This window comes from Hypanus sabinus, chromosome 13 (genome assembly GCF_030144855.1).
Source record: "Hypanus sabinus isolate sHypSab1 chromosome 13, sHypSab1.hap1, whole genome shotgun sequence".
In the NCBI taxonomy this organism is placed as follows: Eukaryota; Metazoa; Chordata; class Chondrichthyes; order Myliobatiformes; family Dasyatidae; genus Hypanus; species Hypanus sabinus.
This window is the reverse complement of record NC_082718.1, coordinates 108645136-108666586: the sequence shown is the minus strand read 5'-3', so window position 1 is coordinate 108666586 and position 21451 is coordinate 108645136. Positions and strand designations below refer to the sequence as shown.

The 21451-nt window shown below is 46.1% G+C and overlaps 1 protein-coding gene across 2 annotated transcripts in view; it reads left to right on the top strand.

Annotated features, from left to right (window-relative positions):
• LOC132404277 (oxysterol-binding protein 2-like) overlaps nt 1–21451 on the top strand; it is a 383310-nt gene that overhangs the window by 348639 nt on the left and 13220 nt on the right. For both annotated transcript variants that reach the window (XM_059988436.1, XM_059988435.1), the window contains 3 exons: nt 8709–8829; nt 13327–13430; nt 17359–17454. In XM_059988436.1, coding sequence (XP_059844419.1) covers nt 8709–8829; nt 13327–13430; nt 17359–17454 — 321 coding nt within the window. The remainder of the gene's footprint in view (nt 1–8708; nt 8830–13326; nt 13431–17358; nt 17455–21451) is intronic.

Genomic DNA, 21451 nt, shown 5'->3' with positions numbered 1-21451 from the left:
CACCACCCAACACCCACACACCACTCACCCACCACCCCACACACCAAACATCCACCACACACCACCCAACACCCACACACCACTCACCCACCATCCCACACACCAAACATCCACCACACACCACCCAACACCACACACCACTCACCCACCATCCCACACACCAAACATCCACCACACACCACCCAACACCACACACCAAACATCCACCACCCTACACACCAAACATCCACCACACACCAAACATCCACCACCCCACACACCACCCAACACCACACACCAAACATCCACCACCCACCACCCACCACCCCACACACCAAACATCCACCACCCACCACCCACACACCACTCACCCACCACCCCACACACCACCCAACACCCACACACCACTCACCCACCACCCCGCACACCAAACATCCACCACCCACCACCCACACACCACTCACCCACCACCCCACACACCAAACATCCACCACACACCACCCAACACCCACACACCACCCACACACCAAACACACACCACCCACCACCCACACACCAAACATCCACCACACACCACACACCACCCAACACCCACACACCACTCACCCACCACCCCACACACCAAACATCCACCACACACCACCCAACACCCACACACCACTCACCCACCATCCCACACACCAAACATCCACCACACACCACCCAACACCCACACACCACTCACCCACCACCCCACACACCAAACACCCACCACCCACCACCCACATACAAAACATCCACCACCCATCACCCCACACACCAAACACCACCCACCCACCACCCCACACACCAAACATCCACCACCCACCACCCCACACACCAAACACCCACCACCCCACACACCAAACACCACCCACCCACCACCCCACACACCAAACATCCACCACCCACCACCCCACACACCAAACACCCACCACCCCACACACCAAACATCCACCACCCACCACCCACACACCAAACATCCACCACACACCACCCCACACACCACTCACCCACCACCCCACACACCAAACATCCACCACACACCACCCCACACACCACCCACACACCAAACATCCACCACACACCACCCAACACCCACACACCACTCACCCACCATCCCACACACCAAACATCCACCACACACCACCCCACACACCAAACATCTACCACACACCACCCAACACCCACACACCACTCACCCACCACCCCACACACCAAACATCCACCACCCACCACCCACACACCAAACACCCACCACCCCACACACCAAACATCCACCACACACCACCCAACACCCACACACCACTCACCCACCACCCCACACACCACCCAACACCCACACACCACTCACCCACCACCCCACACACCAAACATCCACCACACACCACCCAACACCCACACACCACTCACCCACCACCCCACACACCACCCAACACCCACACACCACTCACCCACCACCCACATACAAAACATCCACCACCCACCACCCATCACCCCACACACCACACACACACCACACCAAACACCCACCACACACCACCCCACACACCAAACATCCACCACACACCACCCCACACACCACCCACCCACCACCCCACACACCAAACACCCACCACACACCACCCCACACACCAAACATCCACCACACACCACCCCACACACCACCCACCCACCACCCCACACACCAAACACCCACCACACACCACCCCACACACCACACACCACCCCACACACCAAACATCCACCACACACCACCCATCACCCCACACACCACCCCACACACCACCCACCCACCACCCCACACACCAAACACCCACCACCCATCACCCCACACACCACACACCACCAACACACCACACACCACCCACACACCACCCCACACACCAAACATCCACCACCCACCACCCATCACCCCACACACCAAACATCCACCACACACCACCCACTACCCCACACACCAAACACCCACCACCCACTAACTCACTCACCACCCACCACCCACCACCCCACACACCAAACATCCACCACACACCACCCACTACCCCACACACCAAACACCCACCACCCACTAACTCACACACCACCCACCACCCACACACCAAACACCCACCACCCCACACACCAAACATCCACCACCCCACACCCCACACCAAACACCCACCACCCACTACCCCACACACCACCCACCACCCACACACCAAACATCCACCACCCACTAACTCACACACCACCCACCACCCACACACCAAACATCCACCACCCACCACCCACCACCCCACACACCAAACACCCATCACGCACCACCCCACACACCACCCACCACCCACACACCAAACACCACCCACCCACCACCCACACACCACCCCACACACCAAACACCCACCACCCACCACCCCACACACCACCCACCACCCACACACCAAACACCCACCACCCACTAACTCACACACCACCCACCACCCACTACCCCACACACCACCCAGCACCCCACCCACTAACTCACTCACCACCCACCACCCACCACCCCACACACCAAACATCCACCACACACCACCCACTACCCCACACACCAAACACCCACCACCCACTACCCCACACACCACCCACCACCCACACACCAAACATCCACCACCCACTAACTCACACACCACCCACCACCCACACACCAAACATCCACCACCCACCACCCACCACCCCACACACCAAACACCCACCACCCACCACCCCACACACCACCCACCACCCACACACCAAACACCACCCACACACCACCCCACACACCACCCCACACACCAAACACCCACCACCCACCACCCCACACACCACCCACCACCCACCACCCCACACACCACCCACCACCCACACACCAAACACCCACCACCCACTAACTCACACACCACCCACCACCCACTACCCCACACACCACCCAGCACCCCACCCACTAACTCACTCACCACCCACCACCCACCACCCCACACACCAAACATCCACCACACACCACCCCACACACCAAACACCCACCACACACCACACACCACCCACTACCCCACACACCAAACACCCACCACCCACTAACTCACACACCACCCACCACCCACACACCAAACACCCACCACCCCACACACCAAACATCCACCACCCCACACCCACACACCAAACACCCACCACCCACTACCCCACACACGACCCACCACCCACACACCAAACATCCACCACCCACTAACTCACACACCACCCACCACCCACACACCAAACATCCACCACCCACTACCCCACACACCACCCACCACCCCACCCACTAACTCACTCACCACCCACCACCCACCACCCCACACACCAAACATCCACCACACACCACCCACACACCAAACACACACCACCCACCACCACACCCACTAACTCACCCACCGCCCACCACCCACTAACTCACACACCACCCACCACCCACCACCCACCACCCCACATACCAAACATCCACCACCCACTAACTCACACACCACCCACCACCCCACATACCAAATATCCACCACCCACTAACTCACACACCACCCACCACCCCACACACCAAACATCCACCACACACCAAACACACACCACCCACCACCTCACACACCACTCACCCACCACCCACACACCACTCACCACCCACTACCCCACACACCAAACATCCACCACACACCACCCACACACCACCCCACACACCACCCACACACCACCCACTACCCCACACACCAAACATCCACCACACACCACCCACTACCCCACCGACTACCTCACACACCACCCACCCACCACCCCACACTCCACCCCATACCACCCACCACCCATACACCAAACACCCACCACCCACTACCTCACACACCACCCACACACCCACCACCCACTACCTCACACACCACCCACCCACCACCCCACACACCACCCACACACCAAACACCACCCACCCACCACTCCACACACCAAACATCCACCACCCACCACCCACATACAAAACATCCACCACCCACCACCCATCACCCCACACACCAAACACCACCCACCCACCACCCCACACACCAAACATCCACCACCCACCACCCCACACACCAAACACCCACCACCCACCACCCACATACAAAACATCTACCACCCACCACCCAACACACCAAACACCCACCACCCACCACCCCACACACCACCCACCACCCACACACCAAACACCACCCACCCACCACCCACACACCAAACACCCACCACCCACCACCCCACACACCACCCACTACCCCACACACCACCCACCACCCACACACCAAACACCCACCACCCACTAACTCACACACCACCCACCACCCACACACCAAACACCCACCACCCACCACCCACATACAAAACATCCACCACCCACCACCCACCACCCCACACACCAAACACCCACCACCCACCACCCCACACACCAAACACCCACCACCCACCACCCCACACACCACCCACCACCCACACACCAAACACCACCCACCCACCACCCACACACCAAACACCCACCACCCACCACCCCACACACCACCCACACACCACCCACCACCCACTACCCCACACACCACCCACCACCCACACACCAAACACCCACCACCCACTACCCCACATACCACCCACCACCCCACACACCAAACAGCCGCCACCCACTACCCCACACACCACCCATCACCCCACCCACTAACTCACACACCACCCACCACCCACACACCAAACACCCACCACCCCACACACCAAACATCCACCACCCCACACCCACACACCAAACACCCACCACCCACTACCCCACACACGACCCACCACCCACACACCAAACATCCACCACCCACCACCACACCCACTAACTCACCCACCACCCACCACCCACTAACTCACACACCACCCACCACCCCACATACCAAACATCCACCACACACTAACTCACACACCACCCACCACCCCACACACCAAACACACACCACCCACCACCACACCCACTAACTCACCCACCACCCACTACCTCACACACCACCCACCCACCACCCACACACCACTCACCACCCACTACCCCACACACCAAACATCCACCACACACCACCCACACACCACCCCACACACCACCCACACACCACCCACTACCCCACACACCAAACATCCACCACACACCACCCACTACCCCACCCACTACCTCACATACCACCCACCCGCCACCTTACACACCACCCACACACCCACCACCCACTACCTCACACACCACCCACCCACCACCCCACACTCCACCCCATACCACCCACCACCCACACACCAAACACCCACCACCCACTACCTCACACACCACCCACACACCCCACCCACTACCTCACACACCACCCACCCACCACCCCACACACCAAGCATCCACCACCCACCATCCAACCACCACCTTACACACCACCCACCACCCCACACACCAAACACCCACCACCTTACACACCACCCACCACACCTCTCACCTCATTGAGATAAATGGAGTTACTAAACCTGTTTCAAGCCTAACCCTAGTGCAGGTTCAATGGCAGCGTAACTGTAAAAGTTTGCACTCTTTGTTTAACTAGCATTTTGCACCCTGTCTTAGCTGGGACCACCCCTATGTGTCTTCAAGTTTCCCCTGATCTCCATTACTGGAGGGCAGTGAAGTTTTTTGTGCCAACCAGCTGTGTGAGTTTTCAGGGATTCCTTGCTGGGGTAAGCTACAGACATTCATTGAAGAGAAGAGGAAGTCAAACTAAAATGTTCTAAGTTCAACTTTTGATCTTGTAAAGTATCCCATCACTAACCAGTAACTCTCCTAGCTTTTCCATGACTTGTCAAAGTTAGAGGAGTGAGAAGTGCAGTCTATCAGGTTCAGGTGACTGACCTAATTTCAGACCTTTCAGCTTCCCAAACTACTGCACTGCCCCCAACTCTCTCTGCTGGTGTTTTCCATAGAGAAGTCCAATGCAAAATACTTGTACAGTTCATTTGCCATTTGTTTGCCCCCAATACTACCTCTCCAGCATCATTTTCCAGTGGGCTGATGTCCACTCTTGCTTCTCTTTTACTCTTTATACTTATGAAAAAAATGGTATCGTCGTATATTATTAGCTAGCTGACCTTCAAATTTCAAAATTTCTCTCCTTATTTAGTTGTTTTCTGTTGATTATTAAAAGCTTTCCAATCCCTTAGCTTCCCCCTAATTTTTGCTGTATTGTAAGCCCTCTCTTTTGCTCTTATACCGTCTTGGACTCATCCTCCCCAGCCTCAGTGAGTGGATGGTGACTTCATGAGGTAGGATGAGCAATCAGGATTAGATCTCCAATCACTATCTGCCACATATCAGCAGATGGATCGACAAAATAACAAGGTTGTGCTCCAGTCATTAAAGTGACCCAGCATGCAACTGTTAAACACAATAGAAATCAGAATCAGGTTTAATATCACTAGTATACGTTGTGAGATTTGGTGTTTTGCAGCAGCAGTACATTGCAATACATAATAATTAAACAATGATAAATTACAATAAGAAATATATGGTAAAAATTGTCTTAAATAACTGGTGGAAAAAGAGCAAAAATAAAAGAAAAATATATTGAGGAATTATACACGGGTTCATTGTCCATTCAGAAATCTGATGGCAGAGGGGAAGAAGCTGTTCCTAAAACATTGTGTGTGGGTCCTCAGGCTCCGGTTCTTTCTCCTTGATGGTAGCAATGAGAAAAGGGCATGCCCTGGATGACGAGGCCCTTAATGGTGGATACTACCATCATTAGCTAAACACATGAATATTTAGAACAGATATTGTATTTTCCCTAATGTGCTATTACAGTGATGATTACAATCTAGATTTATAAATAAGTGTATATTTAAGGTGTTGATAATTGCTGCTAGTGTTAGTTATAATTAATGTACATTTGTAGTATGTACACAAAGATGGAAAATCTACTAATAGTGTCACTTTCCTTTTAGGTTATTCTATCTTGTTACAGCTAAGGATCAAGGATCAACTTTACTTGCCGTATACATTTACATGTATTAGGAATTTGCTTTGGTGTATTGTTCAGGGTATGACATGCATTAAGAAAAAAACATTAAACAATTATAAAGAATGAAGAATTATATCAAAATAAAGTTAGAGGATAAAGTATGATATGGGATAAAATGTGCATAAATACATAAATACCAAAAATTTGTTTTATGGAATTTTCCAGTGTTTGAGGTCTGGGTCATTGTCAGAATATCTCACAAGCTCTCCAGTGGAAGAACTGGTTCCAGAATTGTCCATTCTGAGAAACAAACACCTCTCCATTTCATCGAGATTCCCTTTATCCACTACAGTCTGTACCTGTTAATATCCAGGTGCAGGCTGTCCATCCTTCCACTATGTATTTCCCTTTCACTACCTATTCACAGCTCTTTCTCTCCCTTCATTTCCAATCCCCTGCTCTTCTCCCTTCATTTTCTGTCCCTCATTTCCCCCTCCCTCCACTTCCCATCCCCAGAATCTTCTCTCCTTCCACCCCACATCCCTTGATGAATTCTTGCCTCCATCCTCAATCCCACTATATGGCTTTTCTCCATCCCCTGACCATTAAGTTCTCAGCCCTTCCATCTCTTTTGATAACTGGTCTTTTTACAGTTCTTTGCTGTCCTGAATCATTTTCTGTTTGTTTAATGTTCTTGGTGAAAATCTTGTTAAAGCACTGTGAGTGATCTCGATGAACCCTAAATCTCCACGTGTAGTGACCTTAACCCAACCATGAAGCATGAGGTGCCAACATAGAGCAGAGAATAATTAAAAAATAAAGAAACAGGCTAAATTCTAACCTTAGTCATAGGGGAAGGGACTTTTACGGTACTTTAAGCTAATTTTATACCTTGCCCAAGAGTGCGTGATCTCGAGGCTTGGTGTAAAATTGTGCATTCCATTCCCCACAATATTAGTTTGCAGTCTAAGGTGGTCATTTTAACCAAATTCTTGAGATAGGAATTTGATGGGATTGGGCCTTGCACCATTTCTTATGTTCCACTTAGAATATAGATCATTACAGCACAGTACATGCCCATTGGCCCATGATGTTGTGCTGACCTTTTAATCCACACATAAGATCAATTTCATCCTCCCTCCTACATAGCCCTCCATTATTCCCTCATCCATGCGCCTACCTAAGAGCTTCTTAACTGTCCCTAATGTATCTATCCCTACTATCAGCCCGGGAAGGGTATTCCACACACTCACCACTCTCTGTGTAAAAACAAACCTCTGACATCCCCCCATTCTTTCCTCCAATCACCTCAAAACAATGCCCTCTTGTATTAGCTATTTCCACCTGGTAGATGTCTTTGGCTGTCCACTCTATCTACTTGATTTATTTCAGCAAAGCAGAACATTGGAGCTGTAATACATCTTTGCATCCAATCCTACCAGAGGAAGTTAAGTCTGCTTGTACTGTTTTTTATGTGTGTATCAGTGTGAGAAGCAATAGTTTGCTCTACAGAGCTATCGGATTGGATATATGCAAATACCAACCCATCAGCCTGTAACCCAGCATATTAGGTTAAAATGGCTACTGTAGTTTTTCAAACTGTCTTGATTAGAAGAAGCACTCTGTAACAGTGACACTGCCGTCATCCCATTTAATAATTCTGTGCATTTCCTGGGGCTTGCCCTGATTTATTTTCTCTCGGTCTCCCATATGTAGGTGAGTCACCATCCACCCGCTGCAGCACACCACGTCTATTCTAAGAATGGCTGGACCTTGTGGCAGGAAATTACCATTGCCAGCAAGTTTCGTGGGAAGTACCTCTCCATCATGCCACTAGGTAAGAGATTTGTATCCTTGCTTATTGCTGGGTGATGAGGTCCCCGACAGCATTCCTCATGATAACACGTCCCATGGAGCCCTCTCCCTCACACCAGGAGTTCGGCACTCTCTGTGAAATGAGAAATCTCCATTGGGTTGGCCTTAGCTGGGGTTCTGTCTGCCAGCAGGAGAGAGAGCAGTTCTCTCACTTCCAGACAGGACTTGGATGAGGAATTGCTATTCCCAGTGCAACTGAGGATGTGTATCACCTTGAATTTTCCTAAGGTGTGATCATTTGGATCTCCTCACTCCATGTTCTGCACAGATCAGAATCAGAATCAGGTTTATTATCACTGACATATCATGTGAAATTGATCATTTTGCAGCAAACGTTTTGCAAACCCATAAACATCTATAAATGCTATAAATAAATAATTAGTGCAATAAAAAAAGAATAGCAAGCATGGTTTCAAGGGCCATTCAAAAATCTGATGCCAGAGGGTCAGAAGTTGTTCCTAAAACATTCAATGTGGATCTTCGGTTCCCTGTACATTTTCCCTGATGGTAGCAGGAAGGAGACAACCTGTTCCAGGTGGTGGGGGTCTTTGATGGTGGAGGCACCAAGGTGGGAGGGTTGTGCTTATAATGGAACTAGCTTACAATCCTCAGCAGCCTCTTGCCATGCTGTGTATTGGAGACTTCATACCAGGCGGTGATGCAACCAGTCCAAGTGCCTTCCAGTATGGAGCCATAGAAATTTCCAGAGTCTTTGGTGGTGGGGGTTGGGGAGGAGCACAAGCTGGCAGGTGTCAGGTGAAGCTAGGTGTGGATGGGTAAGAGAGGGGAACGAAGTAAGATGCTGGGAATGGTAGAATTCTAGCAGATTCGTTCTTTTTCAGCCCATTACTACTTTTACCTTCTTAGTTTCTTACTCCTTCTGTTCCCGTCCTGATGAAGGGTCTTGTCCTGAAATGTCGACTATTTACTCCTTTACATTGATGCTGCCTGACTTGCTGAGTTCCTCCAGCACTTTGTGTGTTTGCTTTTTACTGATATTGGCAGATTAACTGTTTGTTTTCAACATTTCTCATCTTATTTGACATGTCCTCCCACTATCAGTTTACCTGGATTCTCGTTTTACTTTATTACTGACTCACCCTTTCTACTTGTCAAAGCAGTGTTTAAAATAGGCCAGTGATAGTTCTACTTGTTCGTGGTCTTTCTATGGGCTGTTGCACTGGAAGTTCTATCCACTGATCACTGACAAAACAGTAATATTTTCAGCAGACATCTCTAACTTTATGAACTGGTCACCAATGGTACCCTGTGCCTCCCTAATGAATCAAGCTGCAGTGACGTTTTGGAATATTATCAGGTGATAGAATCATAGATACACAGATAACATGAATACTGGCCCAATGAGTCCATGCTGACCATGGTACCCACTCACTTAGCCCCAATTTCCTGTGTTCAGCCCGTATCCCCCTAAGCTCTGCTCCTTCCTCCATGTACCTATCCAAGTACTTCTGTAATGATACTATTGTACCTGCCTTAACCACTACCTCTGGCAGCCAGTTCCATATTCCCACAGCTCTCTGTGTGAAAAGTTGCCCCTCTGGTTCCTTTTAAGTCTCTTTTCTCTCACCCCAAATCTCTGCCCCCTAGTTTTGGAATGCCCTTCCCTGGAGAAGAGTGTACCCATCCACTTTATCTATACCTTTCATAATTTTGAACACTTCCTCTTAAATTCCAGGGACTAAAGACCTACCCTGGTCAATCTCCTGCTAGAACTTTGGCCCTCTAGTCTGGTAACGTCCTTTTCTATACTCTTTCCAGTTTAACAGGGTGACCAAAACTGTACACATTACTCAAAATGCATCCTCACCAGTGACCTATACAACTCAACGTAGTGTCCTAACCCCTGTACATATTGTGCTGTTGAATAGCAGTGTGTGAAAAGCCTTTTTCACTGTACTATGTGCCTGTGATGCCTCTTTCAATGAACCATGCTCTTGTACTCGTATGTCCTTGTGTTCCATTAAACTTCCTGGTCTCTACTATTTACAGGATAAGTTTGACTTCCAAAAAATTCACACTTACCCGTACTGAAATCCATCTGCCGCTCCTCGGCGCACTTCCCTAACTGATCAAGACTCACAGTAATCTGTGATAACCCTTGTCACTATCAGTAACACCTCCCGATTTTGTGTCAACTTACTGATGAAGCCCTGTGTATTTGCACCCAAATCATTCATAAAAATAAGACCCTTAACAATGTTGATGAATAGAAGTAATTTGGGATCTAAGCTCATAGCTGTTTAAAAGTGGCTACACAGGTTGACAGGCTGGTTAGGGAGACACAGGGCATGCTTGCCTTTATTAGTTGAGGCTGAGTTCAATAGTCAGGAAGTTATGGTGCAGCTTTAGAAAGTCAGACTGCATCTGGAGTATTGCACACAGTTCTGGTCACCCCAGTACAGGAAGGGTGTCAAGGCTTTGGAGAAGGTGCAGAAAAGATTTACCAGGATGTTGCCTGGATTAGAGAGCATATGCTATAACGAGAGGTTGAGCAAACTTCGTTTGTTTTCTCTGGACTGGTGGAGGCTAATGGGACAGAGGTTTATAAGATTATGAGAGGTATAGATAGAGAAGACAGATAGTATCTTTTTTCCCAGGGTTGAAATGTCTAAAGCCAGATAATATGCATTTTAGGTGAGAAGGGGTAATTTTAAAGAAGTTGTTAGAGGCAAGTTTTTTTACACAGGGAGTGGTGAGTGCCTGGAATGCACTGACCGGGGTGCTGGTAGAGGCAGATACATTAGGGACTTTTAAGAGACATTTAGATAGACACATGAATGTGAGGAAAACAGAGAGATATGAACTGTATTGGCAGAAGAGATTGGTTTAGTTGGCCATTTGATGACAACATTACAAGATCGGCACAACATTGTGAACTGAAGGGCCTGTAGCTGTACAGTACCGTACTGTTCTATGTAATATCAAGGGTCCCAGCACTAATTCATCACTGTCCTCCATTCCAAGACTGAATTTTCAAATCACCACCCTCTGCTTTTTACGTCTGGGCCAATTCTATATGTACCTAACTAACTCTGCTGAGATCTATGGGACCTTACCTTCCAGACCAGACTGCCATACAGCACCTTGCTAAAGTCCACAAGTCTGAACCAGTAATTCTCTTGTGATGAATATGACAGTAAATAAGGTGCATGGAGTAAAATAGAGAAAGAAAGAAAAACTGATTGTGAGAAAGATAAGATAAATTCATGAAACCTTTAAGAATGCCTTCAAAAAACAATGTGGGAGGAACAGCAGGTCAGGCAGCATCTGTGGAGGAAATGGACAGTGAAGGTTGAAACTCTTCAGGACAGAACAGACTACAGAAGTTGGAATTTAGAACTAAAAACAAACTGATGGTGGAATTCAGGCAGCTTGACCTGAAGCATTGACTGTACATTTGCCTCTGCAGATGTTGCTCAATCCACTGAGCTCCTCCAGTAGATGGTTTTCTACTCCCTGTTCTAGTATGTGTAGTCTCTTGTCTCTCCATTTAAATGTCAGTTTTTAAAAGCTGCCGTCAATAATTAAAACTTGAGGTACACTCACTGGAATGAGCAATCCAAAATATTTAATCAGCAAACACAAGGAAATCTGCAGATGCTGGAAATTCAAACAACACACACAAAATGCTGGTGGAACACAGCAGACCAGGCAGCATCTATAGGGAGAAGCACTGTCGACGTTTCGGGCCAAGACCCTTCGTCAGGACTTGATCAGCACTTGTCTTCTTTCTCCCAAACCTGTTGGGAAAGATGGTAGGAATGTCTAAGAAACTCCTAGATAGGTACGTGGATGATTTTTAAAAATGAAGGGCCATGCAGGAGGGAAAGTTTAAATTGATCTTAAAGTACATTATAAAGTCATTATATTGTGAGCCAAAGGGCCTGTACTGTACTGTAATTGTTCTATGTTCTAATTTCTGGATCCATTACTGCAAGATTTGAAATGGAGAAGTCCCTGATAGGTCTCAAAAGGCCTTTTCCCACTAGATATTATCCTGACTTGTGGTCCATTTGAAATGGTGAGTGTGCTGATTCTGATGAAGTTTTATATTGGCAACAGGACTTTTCCCTTCTGGTTGCTGAGCAGTATGCTGAATAATTCAGCCGTTTCTTTCTCTCCAGCTCATCACTGTAAAATTGATCCTGTTTCCTACAGCAGTGCAGATAGCCACAATCTATTTTCCCTTTGCTGCTTTTACTGAAGCCCTATCCATCGAACCTAGTCCTTTTCACATTGCTCTTTTTTGTTTTTGTTAAATATATACCTAGTTTCCCTTTCGTGCCTCTCTTGTGACTCTGTAGATATTGTTTAAGTTGTCAGCCTGCCAGTCTGGTGTAGCCAGTGTAAGTAGTGCAGACTGGATGGATTAACCTTGGATTAAAAGACGTCAGCACCCTTGTTCTTTGATCTCAGCTACTTTTTTTCTGTCCCACAGGTGCTATTCACTTACAATTCCACTCTGGAGGCAACCACTATATGTGGAGGAAGGTCACCTCCACTGTACACAATATCATTGTAGGCAAGCTATGGATTGACCAGGTCAGTAACAAGCTTCGCATATCTCTTTCAAACTGCATGACAGTTCTGAATGATCAAATGTGAGGGGATTCATTTGTACCCAGTTGCCTTACCAGAGCCTCAATATCTTGGTACCTTGACCAGGTACCTTGAACTTGGTAGGTCTACCCTTCACCTGAACAGGAACATGCTCTCCTTGAACTTCTTTGACCCTTTTAAAAGTTTCCCACTTGCCAACTGTTACTTTACCTTTAGGTAGAGTAACCCAGTTGACCCCAGCTAGATCCTGCCTCATACCAACAGAGTTGGTCCTGCCCTATTTCAGGACTTTAATGTATGAATCTATTATGTATTTCCCATAACTCATTCCCTAAGAGTATTGATCCTTTCTGAGTAGGTTCCTCTATATATTGCATGTGGAAACAGTCTTGGACACACGGTACAAATTCCATTCCATCTAGGCCCTTTACTCTCTGAGTGATCCAGTAAATCCTGGGAAAATTGAAATTTCTCACCAAAGCTACTCAACTGTTCTCACAACTATGTGCACTTTCTCAACACATTGGCTCACTAACTATGAAGGGGTGTGAACTAGGCCATTCAGGAGAGAATTTGGGAAACACTTTTCCAGACAAAAGTTGGAAGTGTGGAATTCCTTTACCTAGAGCAATTGAAACATTCAAGGCTGAGATGGAGTTATTTTTCATTCAGAGTGTTGAGGTGTGGCACTCAGTGAGAAATGAGCCAGACGTGACCTGGTCAGCAGGCAAGGAAGCCCAAGGACTGTGAGTGGTTTCTTCCTATTTCTTGCTTCATTGCCTCAGCCCATAATACATCCAAAGTGAAGGGAGGGAGTCCACTGTCCCAGCACATCACTTCTGACCTGCTCTGCTTGTAACATGACAACCAGTGAGTGACATGCAGAGATGTAGGATGTTAGAGACTTTTGGCAGTTCTAGAACTGAGCTGCATCAGCTGAACTCTCCTGAATCTGTGTCAGGTGTTAGTACAATACCATAAGACACAGGAACAGTTAGGCCATTTGGCTCATTGAGTCCGCTCCACCATTCGATCATGGCTGACTTACTTGCTCGTTCAACCTCTTTTCACTTTATCTATGTCTATTTATATTGGGACATAGATTACTAAAATTATTGTGCACTTTCCCAGTGAAAAATATCGGAACATAATCCTGTCTTCATCACCCAGTTGTAACTTCTGCCACATATTTGCAGAGGGCAATATTAGCATTGCAAACGGAAGTCAGATTTAATAAAATCTGCCTTTAACCTTTGATGCCGTTACTAATCAAATTATCAAACTCTGATTTACCGTTGATCCTGATGCCCTCAGGGATTTGGTGGAAAGTGCATTGTTTGGATGTTGGGTTAGGACACAAAAGGGTTTAGCTGTGGTTCACACCCATCCCTCACTCCTTCCAGTCCCGCAACTAAAATACTGTACTGCAGCATTTAGTTCAGGTATCAGGAAATACATGATGAATTAAAACTATGTAGTACACTGAGAACTTACCAGATATGTTTTCCTTACTAGCCCTGGCTGTCTTTCTGCTTCATTCCATCTCTAAGGAGCAGTTAGGTGTCTAGTGGTGGAGTCCAACCATCGTTACTTTGGGTCACATTTGACAACCCACCAGCCTGAAATGTTAAACCCATAGAGTTTATCTAAACTCCATTATATAGCCCTCTTTAAAGCATGATTAGGCTACGCACTGAGTTTATTAAATATGACTTCTGTTTGCAATGCTAATATTGCCCTCTGCAAATCTGTGGCAGAAGTTACAACTGGGTGTTGAAGACAGGTTTATGTTCCAATATTTTTCACTGTGAAAGTGCACAATAATTTTGGTAATCTATGTCCCAATATATATAGACATAAAGTGAAATTATATTTTTAAATTAATAATAAGATCCTAATCTGGCCTTTGTTTTTGAAACTCCTGGACAGCTATTCACCCACCAGACACTTTAAAACCAGCAACTCTTTTAATTCATTTAAAGCAGGGGTTCCCAACTTTTTCTATGCCATGGAACCTTACCATTAACCAAGGGGTCCGTAGACCCCAGGTTGGGAAACCCTGATTCAAATGTTGCAGTTTGCTCTCCTGAAATTGCTATGATGTTGTCCCTGTTTTGTTGGTACTTACTCTATTCTGTTGGATTGGATGTGTTGGATTTCGTCCATGTGACTCCCTTGTCCACTCGTTTCTCCCCACTGATCTTCCTCCTGACACTTTTCCCTCAAGCGGGACAAGTGATGCACTTGTCCCTATACCTCCTTCCTCCACCACCATTCAGGGCCCCAAACAGCCCTTCAGGTGAGGCAACACTTCACTTATGAGTATATTGGTGTCATCTACTGTATCCAGTGCTCCTGGTGTGGCCTTCTCTGTATCAGTGAGACCTGACATAGATTGGGGGACTGCTTTGTCGAGCACCTTCACTCTGTCCACCAAAAAAAGTGGTATTCTCAGTGTTGAACCATTGCAGTTAGATTTTCCATTCTTATTTTGACATGCTGGTCCTCTACTGCCACAATGATGCCACTCTCAGGTTGTTCCATCTGGGTAGCCTCTGATCTGATGGCATAAGTATCAATTTCCAGTTCCAGTAATTTCTACCTCCACTCCCTTCTGTTTTTTTCTGTTCCCCATTTTGGTTCCCCTCTCACCTACTCATCACATCCCTCTGGTACCCCTCCTCCTTCCCCTTCTTCCATGGTCCACTCTCCTCTCTTATTAGATACCACCTTCTTCAGCCCTTCTCCTCTTCCACCTGTCACTTCCCAGCTTTTCATTTTATCCTTGCTCCCCACCCACCCACCTTTCCCCTTACCTGGTCTTACCTATCACCCAAAAGCTTCCCTTCCCCCTTCTTTTCCAGTCCTGATGAAGGGTCTCGGCCCAAAACATTGACTGTTTACTCCCTCTCCAACTCTCAGCACTAGCACTAGTGGTGACCCAGCCTAGGATAAGATTTCTTCTTTTCCTACCCTTCAGGGCCCCTTTTTATCTCTAGTGAGCTTCTGTCTTGGTACACATAACCTAGAAATAGAGCAGCAGGTATGTAAGGAGAAAAACATTCTTCACCAGTTTCTAATCTTAACAGTGTACATTCAAAATAGCAACAAAATATTGTTCTGTAAGGGGGCGTACAGGCCATTACCACATTCCAAACTGACACCATTTTGTCTTTCAAATTTGTATTTTATTTTTGCAAATACCAAGGAAGAATCAAATTTAACTCTTTTCTTTCATCTGTGCAGGATACCAAGCCTGTGGCATGCTCTCTTACTTATGGTATTTGTAGGGTTGGTTTCATTAAGTTTCTGGTCAGTGCCGCTCCTACACAGTGGTGAATTGGTGATGTTATGCCATTGAACATCACAAGGAAATGATCATTGTCCAGCATGGCAAGGTAGTGTCATGGTAATGTTACTGAACTGTGGGAAGAGACACAGTTAACGTTTCCAGTTGAGGACCTATTATCAGTTGTCAAAGAACGTTTTGGTGCTGCAGCCTGACTTACTGAACACTGTCAGCTTTCCCTGTTTTTATTTCAGAAATCCAGCCATTCTTACTATGGCTTACTCTTAACTGGCACCGGACCTCAGGAGTAACAGGGATGGTCAAAAAATGTCAGCAAAATCCTGTGATCTATTAAATAAACCTGTGGCATAGTGTCACCTGGCATTTCCCTAGCGACAGCACAGGCTGGGATTTACCCCATTATTGTGCAAATGAATGAGAGAAAGAGCTGTGGCTCTCCCTGGTTTAGTTTAGTGATGATATTTTTTAAATTACATTACTGAATTTAATTAATTCAGTAATTTATTGAATCAACCCATTAAATCAGGTCCAGTTCCCATTCAACTGCAGGATACCAGTTAGCCTTAAGATTCAGAGAATAATTTTGTGTCTGTGCTTCAGTCAGGAGACATCGACATTGTGAACTTCAAGACAAAGGACAAATGTCAACTCAAGTTCAGTCCCTATAGTTACTTCTCACGAGACTGTGCCAGGAAGGTGAGTGTCATCTTCAGATTTGTCGCTCTATAACTTATGTTCTCAATATTATACATTTATTTTGTTATATTTATTTGCACAATTTATCGTCTTTTGCACATTTGTTTTTTGTCAGTCTTTCTTCCTGTCCAGCTTTCATAAATTCTGTTGTATTTATTTTCCTGTAAATCCCTGAAAGAAAATGAATTCATGTACCTTGATAATAAATTTACTTTGAAGAAAGCTCCCTAGCACCTCTACTTCCTCAGGAGCCTAGACATTTGACCTACCACCCTTTGCAGCCTCTTTGCTTCCTGTACATTGGAGCCTCCATGCTAGGTGGTGATGCATCCAGTCACAATGCTATCCACAGTAAATCAGTCAAAGTTTGATAAAGCCAGATCTCCTCAGACACCTAACTAGCATACCTTTTTCGTGATTTCATCAATGCGTTGGGCACAGGATGGATCCTCTAAGATATTGAAGTCCTGGAACTTGAAACTGCTCAGCATTTTCACTGCTGGCCCCTCAGTGAGGATTTGAATGTTCTCCCAACTTATCCTTGAAGTCCACAGTCAATGCCTTGGCCATGCTGACATTGAGCCCAAGGCTATTATTATGACACCGCTCAATTAGGCAATCTATCTGTTGCCCGTACAACTCTTCATTGCCACTAATTGCTCACTAAAGGATTATGTACATGAAAACCCTTGTCCATGGTTCCCCTGGGTTTTATCAACCGTTGGAAGCTTTCTCTACAAGTGCAACACCTGTATAATTCCCAGCAGTCAGCTTGAGGAGCATCAGTGGCAACCAGGCAGCAGCTTACCTGAAGTTCTAAAATACGAAAAAAAATTCTACTGAGCAGGAACTGGTCACTTGTACTTCATGTTGGTCATTTCTCATTATCTATTGGCTCATGCCCAAGCATATTGTAAAGTTAAAATTTAGAGAAACATAGAAAACCTACAGCACAATACAGGCCCTTTGGCCCACAAAGTTGTGCTGAACATATACCTACTTTAGAAATTACTAGGCTTACCTATAGCCCATATTATTATTTTATTAAGCTCCATATACCTATCCAAAAGTCTCTTAAAAGACCCTATCGCATCTGCCTCCACCACCATCGCCAGCAGCCCATTCCATGCACTCACCACTGTAAAAAAAACTTATATTTCCTCTGTACCTACTCCCAACCAATGTTCCCTCTAATTTTTAGTAGTGTGCACAAAAATCTTATGTTGTGCAAATTTTTTCCTGTGACAAAAGTATGAGTGTACTGAATGTACTCATGGCACAGTTTATGTAGGTTTACAAAATATTTGACATAAAACTGCACAGAATAACAACAAAATAACATACATATTTAAGTCACTCAGTTATTTTTTCTCTTTCCTGTCTTTGGCATTTACCCATTCTCAGTAAACTCTATCTATCTGGACTAATAGAACTTCCATCCAATTGATAGCTTTTGTTTCTCATACACATATCCAAATGACATTCACCTAAATGGTTTCTCAGCTTGTTTTTGAGTTGATTCATTAGGCTAAAACCTCACTCACAGTCCGCACTAGATGCAAGAAAGGTTCCCTCAATGTCCATCAACTGTGCAAGGTCGCAAAACTGTTTATTTTGAAGTACAAATGCCACCATTTGAGCAAAGTTTGAAATCAGTTTGGATTTAATTTTTTCTTTCACAGAAAATTTGAAATCATTAAACTGATACGACCCACCCAGCCAACACACTTTTTGTCCCTCTTCCCTCTGGGAGAAGGTTCAGGAGCTTGAAGATTCATACGGCCAGATTTGGGAACAGCTTCTTTCCAACTGTGATAAGACTGCTAAACGGACCCTGACCTGGATCTGGGACGTACGTTCCAAATATCTGGACCTGACTTGCACTACCTTACTGTCCCTTTTCTATTTTCTAATTATGATTTATAATTTAAATTTTTATTATACTTACTTCGATTTGTACTTCAGGGAGCGCAGAATCAAATATTGCTGTGATGATTGTACGCTCTAGTATCAATTGTTTGACAATGAAGTAAAGTAAAAATAAAGTCTAACTATTACAGTGTTTTCAGCTAGGAAATCATGATATTTTAGACATAAGGCATTAACGTTCATCGCCAAATGTGAAATCACAATCTGTAATTGTGGAGAAATCAAAAGCTGACCATTCTTGTCCCTCATCTTCAGGAAACCTTTCTTCTAAATGAACACAAAGACTATTTATAAAAGTCAACAGAGAACTTGTATCTACTGTGACATTTTCAGTGTAGCAGTTCCTACTATTTTGCTAAGCCATTCAACTTTAAACAAATTTGCAGTTCTTTTGCGCTTCACGCCTTTCGCTTCTTTTGAATTCGACATAGAGAAACAATATTTTTTCAATAAAAACTTAGTAAGCTATCTACAGGATTTGAAACAGATCCTTGTAAACTTTACAATATGAACACTGTCCGCCAAAGATGGCTGCCGCAATGATGCAGCTGTACAAACTGGAACAGGAAAAGTGAGATGACATAAATTATTGACGTGCATTGTAGTGTTTGAAAAACCGACTAACTAGTTAACAAAAACATTTAGCTACAAGATTATTTTCAATAAGTATAATTATTAATTACTAGATTATTTTAGGTAACTAACCTTTTGTGCGCACATGAAAAACGTGTGTGTATGCGCACATGCGCACAGCTTAGAGGGAACGTAGCTCCCAAGCACCTTAAACCTGTGCCTCTTGTGGCAGCCATTTCAGCCCTGGGGAAAAGCCTCTGACTATCCACACGATCAATGTCTCTCATCATCTTATACACCTCTATCAGGTCACCTCTCATCATCTTATACACCTCTATCAGATCACCTCTCATCCTCCGTCGCTCCAAGAAGAAAAGGCCAAGTTCACTCAACCTGATTTCATAAGGCATGCTCCTCTGCACCCTTTCTATGGTTTCCACATCCTTCCTGTAGTGAGGCAACCAGAACTGAGCACAGTACTCCAAGTGGGGTCTGACCAGCATCCCATATAGCTGCAACATTACCTCTGGGCTCCTAAGTTCAATTCCACGATTGATGAAGGCTAATACAATGTATGCCTTCTTAACCACAGAGTTAACCTGCGCAGCTGCTTTGAGTGTCCTATGAACTTAGACCCCAAGATCCCTCTTGATCCTTCACACTGCCAAGAGTCTTACCATTAATACTATATTCTGCCATCATATTTGACCTACCAAAATGAACCACTTCACACTTATCTGGGTTGAATTCCATCTGCCACTTCTCAGCCAAGTTTTGCATCCTATCAATGTCCCGCTGTAACCTCTGACAGCCCTCCACACTATCCACAACACCCCCAACCTTTGTGTCATCAGAAAACTTACTAACCCATCCTGGTCATTTATAAAAGTCACGAAGAGTAAGGGTCCCAGAACAGATCCCTGAGGCACATGACTGGTCACCGACCTTCATGCAGAATATGACCCATTTACCACCATTCTTTACCTTCTGAGGGCAAGCTGGTTCTGGATCCACAAAGCAATGTCCCCTTGGATCCCATGCCTCCTTACTTTCTCAATAAGCCTTGCATGGGGTACCTTATCAAATGCCTTGCTGAAATCCATATACACTACATCTACTGCTCTTCCTTCATCAATGTGTTTAGTCACATCTTCAAAAAATTCATTCAGGCACAGAAGAGCAGGTAAAGCTGGGAGGAATCTCCAAGGAACAGAATTTGTGCCATTTCTCCATCCCTCAGTTTCCCATCAGAACCAATCTCAACACCTGGACAAATTCCGGAGCATTTCAGGTTCTGCATGGAAACCGTGTAAATGTTAAAGCACTGAAAGAAGGTACTAAGTGTAACTGATATATGCCAGCATCTAGACTCACAGGAGTCTACCTTTCTATCTCATTTAACCATTGTCCTGTATTCTTCTATTCCTTTATCCCTCAAGTAGCTAACTGCCCTACTGGGCTGGCATGGTAGCGTAGTGGTTTACAGTTGTTTGCA